The sequence below is a fragment of the Callorhinus ursinus genome, unplaced genomic scaffold (genome assembly GCF_003265705.2).
Source record: "Callorhinus ursinus isolate GAN/ISIS: 27379988/994484 unplaced genomic scaffold, GSC_fseal_2.0 scaffold42, whole genome shotgun sequence".
NCBI lineage: Eukaryota > Metazoa > Chordata > Mammalia > Carnivora > Otariidae > Callorhinus > Callorhinus ursinus.
In genome coordinates, this window is record NW_027397104.1 from 8,774,135 (window position 1) to 8,782,652 (window position 8,518).

At 35.5% G+C, this 8,518-nt stretch overlaps 1 protein-coding gene across 1 annotated transcript in view; it reads right to left on the reverse strand.

The window, feature by feature from the left end:
• Positions 1-8,518, reverse strand: part of IFT74 (intraflagellar transport 74) — an 86,104-nt gene that overhangs the window by 45,742 nt on the left and 31,844 nt on the right. Inside the window, exons 9-12 of the mRNA XM_025853011.2 lie at positions 7,269-7,407; positions 6,016-6,078; positions 2,033-2,176; positions 493-533 (exon numbers count right to left, since the gene is read on the reverse strand). Coding sequence (XP_025708796.1) covers positions 493-533; positions 2,033-2,176; positions 6,016-6,078; positions 7,269-7,407 — 387 coding nt within the window. The remainder of the gene's footprint in view (positions 1-492; positions 534-2,032; positions 2,177-6,015; positions 6,079-7,268; positions 7,408-8,518) is intronic.

The following is an 8,518-nucleotide window of genomic DNA, read 5'->3' on the forward strand; positions in this document are numbered from 1 at the left end:
GATGGTCGCACAATTCTGAATACACTAAAAACCTCTGAATTGTACACTTTAAATATATGAATTGTATGGTATTATATCTTAATAAAGCTATTTTCTAAAAATAGGGGCATCTGGGTAGCTCAGCTGGTTAAGCTTCTAGCTCTTGATTTCAGCTCAGGCCATGATTTCAGGGTCATGAGATCAAGCTCCACATTGGGCTCTACACTGGATGTGGAGCCTGCTTAAGATTCTCTCTTTCCCTCTGCCCTTCCCCGTACTCAGCTCATGTTCTCTCTCTCTCAAAAATAATAATAATAATTATATTACGCAATGGCTCTTAACTAAACATTAAAAGAAATATTTAAAGTTGTAAATAAGATTGAAAGTTGCATCAATATTACCAGTGTGTACTATAGGAAAAGATAACTGTAACAATATGTACCTCTTGCACATTTAGAATATAATTTAAAAGATGTGAAATGGATGTGATATGTCCTATTATAAAGTACTTACTGTCGCTCCATGCTGGCTATTTCCTGATTATCTTCTTTAACCTATAAAGGCATAAAAAGAAAACAGTACTTAAACAATTACTCATTGTTAGGGTACCTTAAACATAATTTCCTTCTAGGTATGCTGTACTAAAATGTCAAATGTAGTCTCTTTCCTAAAACGTATTTCTTAAAATTCAAACTTTGAAGTTAAAAAACACATCATTAAGTAACTATTCACAGATTTTTCCTTTTTCTTCAAAGGAAGGGTAATGACTGATACAGCTATACCTATCCACATGGCACCATGAGGTTAACATGTCTTCAGGCCCGGAACAGTTTACATAAATACCCAGGATTTTCAGGATATCTGAGACTGTCTCCCCTCACCCCCCCAACTCACACACACAAGGCAAGGGTTGCCAGATTTAGCAATTCCGAATTTCAGATAAACAAGGAATAACTTTTAGGGCATGTATATACCATGCCCTAATATACCATGCATACACACACACATTCTTACTCTAAACATTATTCACTGCTTTCTGAAATTAAAATTTAACTAGTTGTTCCGTATTTCATCTGACAGTCCTATCCCAAGATCACACTCTCCCTCCTCTGCCTCCGATGATCTCTTTCCAAGGAATTTCAGAGTCTAGATTTTCATAACTTTCTGGAATGATTCTAATACTTAAATAGCTCCCAAGTTGATCCTAAGATTCTTCCAAACCATTTGGGTTCAACCTAAGACCACAAAGGAGTCTCATTTGTAGGTTCCTGATGGGTGTTATTCCCAAATATATATGCATTTCTCCTAAGGGCCCTATAGTTAGGGTGTCTCATTATAAATAACAGGCTAATTATAACTTGGTGCTAAATTAAAGCTAGCCGTGGGTAGTAATAAAGCTACTGAACACATGTGACACAACTTGGTGAGACACTGTGATTTCATAGGACATTTTAATTCCATTCACTTCATGGAGACGCCGATAATAATAACCACAAAAATTCATGAGCCTTGGAGCCCCAAACAAATAATGGAACAGCCCTTCAATAAGATTATCTAACTGTTTACTGCCCAACAAAGAGAGACTTCAGTTTCCTTATATGGATCCAAAAGATGAAAAAATGGCCAAAATGTGCACAAAGACCATATAAAAGTAGGATTTAAATCAAGGGGCTCCTGGGTGGCTCAGATGGTTAAGCGTCTGCCTTCGGCTCAGGTCATGATCCCAGGGTCCTAGGATCGAGTCCCGCATCGGGCTCCCTGCTCCTTGGGAGCCTGCTTCTCCCTCTGCCTCTCTCTCGCTCTCTCTCTCTGTGTCTCTCATGAATAAATAAATAAAATCTTTAAAAAAAAAATAAATCAAGAAACAGTTTATATGAGAAATGACTTTCACCTAGATTTTCTTGGTCAAATAGTTCATCTCAATTTAGATGAAACTCACTTTTCACTGTTTTTTAAGTACTGGCTTTCTGTTCAACTCTTAAGCCTTAAATAAAATAAATCAATACATTTACCACATCTTGATATAGTAAAATAAGTATTTTTGTTTTTCTACCTGCTTAAGTAATCTCTCTCTTGCTTCCATTGGAGATCCCATGCTTTTGTCTTCAGCAATCATTTGGTCTCGATGGGACTCCAATTCATAAAGTTTTTCATGCAGCAATACAGCCTCCTGTTTTACCTGGGAGTGTGCTATTTCCTAAAAGGCACAAAAAGAAGAAACATTTAATTAGTATTTTATCAAAAACTATTCTCACATAGGTTTCAGTTTATAAGAATAAGGACAAATTTAAACCATCAGCATTTTTAAATAGAGATATCAAATACCTACAGTACTCAATGATGCTACAAAGCACATTTGTAAATTGGAAGAATAAAAATAAATCCCCTTTCCTTCATAAGCTATTTTCAGTCTAAGATTCATGAGAAGATGGTAGTTTATTTTATCTTCTAAATATAAGACCTGAACAAAGACATCTCTACCAATGGGAAGATAATAAAGAAAATGTCACAATGTATGTACAATTTTAACCACAATATTAAATTTAAAGTCTAAAGAACTGATCTCTAGACAGAATATATTTTCATATATATGTAGTCATATACATACTCTAATACAATGTTACATATGTTGAACTGTCACCCAAAAAGATGTGTTGAAGTCCTGGTAATCTCCAATACCTGTGAATATGACCTAACTTGGAAATGGAGTCTTTGCCAATTTTTAGTCATGTTAAGACGAGGTCATTAGGGTGGACCCTAATACCCTAATCCAGAATGACTGGTGTCCTAAGAGAAGTCATACAGAGACACAGAAGGGGAGCCATGTGATGACACAGGCAGAAACTGGGGTGATGCAGCTAAAATAACGGAATGAATGCCTAGGATTGATAGGCACCACCAGAAGCTAGGAAGTCAGGAAAGATTCTAACAAAGTCTCAGAGGAAACGGCTCTGCTGACACCTTGATTTTAGACTTCTAGGCTCTAGAACAGTGAGAAAATTTGTTGTTTTAAGCTACCCAGTGGGTGTTAACTTTATTACAGCAGCACTAGGAAATTAATACACTAGAGTAGAATAGTTATTGTATATTCACCACTATTCTACTGTTCACAAAGAGAAAATAAGGGCTGTGGCAACTTTATTAGATAATCAAAAGAGCTAGGCTTGTTGATAGTGATGTGGAGGAGGAGGGAGAAAATGGCATTTAAAGCTGTTATTTATTAATTACTTGTTCTGTGTCAGACACTATATTCCATGTTCTTTATATACTATCTCTAATCCTCAAAACAACTCTATCAGATAATATCATCATCTCTGTTTTACACATGAAGAGACTGAGGATCTGAGATCTAAATAATTTTCTAAGTTAACAAACATAAAAGTAAATGATGATATCTGAAACTAGATCCATAGCATGAAAGAGACCAAATTTTTAAGAGGCAAGACCTCCTCTTTTTTGAAAGCCAAAGAGATGGTATCTTAAAAGGAAAAAGTGAATTAAAGGAAATGTATGAAAGTCTATTTAATATTATTATGGGCACCTGGCTGACTCAGTCGGTGGAGAGTGGGACTCTTGGTCTTGGGGGTTATGGGTCTGGGCCCCACGATGGGTGTAGATTACTTAAAAAATCTTAAAAAAAGGGGCGCCTGAGTGGCTCAGTCGTTAAGTGTCTGCCTTCGACTCAGGTCATGATCCTGGGGTCTTGGGATGGAGCCCCACATCGGGTTCCCTGCTCAGTGAGGAGGCCTGCTTCTCTCTTTCCCACTCCCCCTGCTTGTGTTCCCTCTTTCGCTGTGTCTCTGTCAAAAAAAAAAAAAAAAAATCTTAAAAAAAAGCACCATATATACAGCTCAAAGTAATGGATTAGATTGAGGTGAAAAAGTATGATAATGAAATACAGATAGGAGAAATGCAGATATTTTGGGGTATTCCTTTTCATAGTTATCTCCCCCTTCCTTTTGCTTAATCATCCTAAGACTTGTTCAAATTGCATCTCAATAAAACTGTTCCTCAATAAAACTCATGTTGATCTTTCTTTTTTTTTTTTTAAAGACTTTGTTTATTTGAGAGAGAGAGAGAGAGAGCGCACGCGCAGGAGCCAGGGGAGGGGCAGAGGGAGAGGAAGCAGCAGACTCCCTGCTGAACAGGGAGCCCAAGAGTCTACAAAAGTCAGATGCTTAACTGACTGAGCCACCCTGTCACCCCACTACTTATATATTCTTGATCTGAGAATACTCTAAGTTTTTATAAAATTTTATGTTATTGTAGGCATACACGAGCTGATGTCAAAAAGTGGCATCGATACAAACACTAAATCCAAGGATATAGCTTACACCTCTTCCTGCAGAAACTAAATTTGCCAAGTGAAATAAGATTTGATATTCCCCACAAACCCTAAAACAGATAGTGAGGAATTCTGCAGGCCAGCTGTGTTAATACTAAATGTGGTCCTTACTCTTTGAAGTGTATTTCTATTACCAGAGATATCCAAAAAAAATAAAAATTATACTCACATGAAGACAATCAGCATAGAAAACCATTTTAATAATTTTTTTTAAAGATTTTATTTATTTGACAGAGAGAGAGAGAGAGCATGAGCAGCGGGGAGGAGCAAGGAGAGAGGGAGAAGCAGGCTCCTTGCTCAGCAGGGAGCCCTACCTGGGACTCGATCCCAGAACCCTGGGATCATGACCTGAGCAGAAGGCAGAGGCTTAACCGACTAAGCCATAAGCAAACTACTTTTTCAACAGCAAATTTCCAAAAGAATTACAAAATACTCACACTTATTTCTTGTGCAAGAGAGGTAAAGGCAATCCTGTCCATCTGTAATTGTTACTAATCCTATCATCATGATAACTACCTGAATCCACAGGAAATCAGGAAAGGCAGGCAAGGTTTGGGGTATCAACAGTATACAGAAGTGTAAAAGGACACGAAAAAGGTAGTTCACAGAAAAAGAAATACATTAGCCAACAAATGCATAACTAAGTGAAAATTAAAGCAAGATAGAAATTTTTACCTATTAAACTAGTATAAATGGAAAAGGTGAATAATGCTTGCTATTAAATGAGTACACGGGAAAACAGGCACTCTCATACATTGAGTCTAGAAGTAGAAAATGGAACCACCTTTTTGGAAGGCAACTTGGCATCCTTACATTTCAGAAGTGTGTATTTAGCTTTTGACTCATTCCAAGAAACTTATCTGAAGACATATTCATTTAACTTTGTATAAAATGCATGTTTTCATTGCAGCATTGTTTATAATCCGAAAATACTAAAAGAAAACTATAAACAACCTATTCATCTACAAGGCTGTGTTATAGTCATGCAATGTAACACAATGCAGTAATTTAAAATAATGAAGGAGATCTCTCAGAGCTGATGTGAACAGACATTCAAGAGAATGCTAGGTGAAAACAAACAAAACCAAGCTGCAGACAGCATATTAAATGTGAATCCCACTTGAGGTTTTCCACAACAATAAAACCAAGATAGGATTATAAAATTGTTGTAAAGATTAAATGACAATGCTGGTGATCTACATAAAGAGCTCAAAAAAGCACAGAACAAGCACTCAAAAAATACAAACAGTTCTGTCTGGAAAGAGGGAAAAGAAACAGGTATTTTCACTTTCATCTTCTTTAATTTTTTTTTTTTTACCATAAACATGTTTTTTTAAATTAAAACTGCTTTAAGTAAATAAATAACAAATAGCAAGCATTTACATCTTTAAAGTGATGAACTGATCTCTCTCCCTCTTCACTTCTTTTGAATTTCTTGTTTATGTCTTTAAATTACCATTAGATTTTGCATGCCTCAGCAAGGCAGGATGATTTTGCACACAGTAGGTACTCAGTAACTGAATCTAATTTCTTACCAAAGTAGGATATTTGTGGTGCTGAATGAGAAAAAAATTATACTCCTCGTAGTAAACTACTAAAATAAATACATACTTGAATGAGTTCCTTTTATTTAGCTGAATTATCTTTTGTAGCTGAGTAATATAAGAACCCTTATTTGATTTTATACTTACAGCTTCCAAGCTCTCTTTTTTCATGGTCAGTGAATCTAGTTGTTGCTGAAGTGTGTCTAACTCCTAAGAAAAAGGAAAAAAGTAAATATATATACAAGTTATATTTAGAATATCTGTTTCTTAGCATTTCAAACATGGATGTGACAAAGTAAACGTTATAAACATATTTGACTCTCATCTTGCTATTGACTAGAATTTATTAACATTATTTCTATCTTTGCCAATTTCTTTCATTATTCCTAAAAACATTACCATGATCTACTTTTAAAGAAATACTTTGAGCTTGTCAAAGGTAGCCAGACCTTTTCACAGTGAATCATCACTGTGTTTCGAAAATATTAAATATCAGAAGCCCTCAAATTAATGATGTTATTGTTTAAAGTTAACTTTGATTTTTTAAAACCATGTTTCCATATCTTTTGCCTAATTTCTTTTAGGGCCAAGACATATAGTAATTTACATGGCTCACTCCTAGGGACAAGACTTTTAAGCTGATTATTATTCAAAAACCACTGGGCAAGATTAACTATATTTTGATGGTATTTTGGCATTTCTATAATACTCTTTCTTCAGTGTTTCATTGTATCTTATAAATCCTGACTAAAATAGTTATGTTAAATTGTCAATAAAGTTATATCTGAGAAACCAGAACTACATTCACTTTTGGCATTTTTGGGGACTAATTCTCTGCTTACTGTTTAGTTAAGGGTTATCTGGGTATGTAAGGGTACTAACTTGCAAATCTGAGTCACTACCATGCCTGAATGTTGGAAGAATTCTCAATAACCCCTCAGCAGGCTCCCAAATTGCTTAAACACTATGATCAGGAGGGAAGAGCTGTTCAAATCAAGGACAAAGTAAAAGATGTGCTGCTTATTAGGTAGGAAAAAAAGAAAGTAAATATCCCTATGGCTCTGGTATATGAGGTTTTTTATTATTTCTATTAACAGTTCATTAAAAAAACCCCAAGTGTTTTCATGTATCTGGATGACATGCAAAAGTGAAAGATGCATAGAAATGAACAAATAATACAGTAAGACTTAGTCATCATGCAGCATAAGAAAATGATGTTTTCTAGATTAGTGCTTCTCAAAATTTAAATGTCCGTCCATATGAAGTATCTGGGGACCTTGTTAAATTAAGATTCTGATCAGCAAGTCTAGTCAAGTTCTCAGGGATGTCAATGCTGTCCATCTTCAGACCATATAGTAGCAAGACTGCTATATGCTGGACGAAGTAGTGATTAGTATTACCTGCAACAATTTCTCATTTGTGGTTTTCATTTCTATGTACTTGACTTGTTTTTCAGGAGACATGTTTTTGATAATGCCATCTGCTGCTTGTTTTTCCTGTTCAACTTCTTCTTCTACACTTCTAATTTGTTTTTCCTTCCTGAAATCAAAAGTATCCAATATTCCTCTTACTACATTGAGGGGAATAACATCAATTAATTTTACTGAGGTCATAGTCCCAACTAAATAGGGTAAAGTTATTCAACATAGTTTGTAATCCTTATAGATATACAAAAAATTCTATTTGGAGAACAAACTGGTGGTTGCCAGAGGGAAGAGGGTGGGGCATGGGCAAAAATGGGTGAAGGGGAGTGGGAGGTACAGGTTTCTAGTTATGGAATGAGTAAGTCTCAGGGATGAAAAGTACAGCATAGGGCGCCTGGGTGGCTCAGTTGGTTGAGCGACTGCCTTCGGCTCAGGTCATGATCCTGGAGTCCGTGGATCGAGTCCCGCATGGGGCTCCCTGCTTGGCAGGGAGTCTGCTTCTCCCTCTGACCCTCCTCCCATCTCATGTGCTTTCTCTCTCTCTCTCAAATAAATAAATAAAATCTTTAAAAAAAAAAGTACAGCATAAGTAATATAGTCAACAGTATTGTAATAGTGCTGTATGATAATGGTAACTTGTGGCGAACATTGCATAACATATGGAACTGTTGAATCACTACATTGTACACCTGAAACTTAAATTAACATTATGTGTCAACTATACTTCAGTTAAAAATTAAGACAATATGAAAATCCCTTACACTTCCAAAAAAAAAAAAAACTCCCCATCAGCACAGACTTATTTTACATCTTTCTCTTCTCAATCCCCAAATCCTTCTATTTCCTTACTACTCATTTTACTTTCTTATAAGAAAACACAAAGATTATCACAGAAAAATCCCTAAAGCCTTGCACATATGAGGATGTATTTACAACTCTGTCATACCCTCAAGACAAATAAGACAATTTTAGAATAGTGATTTTTCAAACATCTTTTAGCTACAGATTCTTTGACCAAATGAAATCTTGTATTGTAGTTCACCATGTAAATGATATAAAGTAACACAGCTCTGACTGATCTGAGAGTAGGGAGACCTACAGTTCAATTTGATAAAAAAAAAAAAATCGTAACTTTAGATTAATAATATATTTTGCTTACCTACTACTTTAATTAAAATTGGTATTCCAAAACTTATCAACTATATTTTAGCGGTGCAAAATAAGTT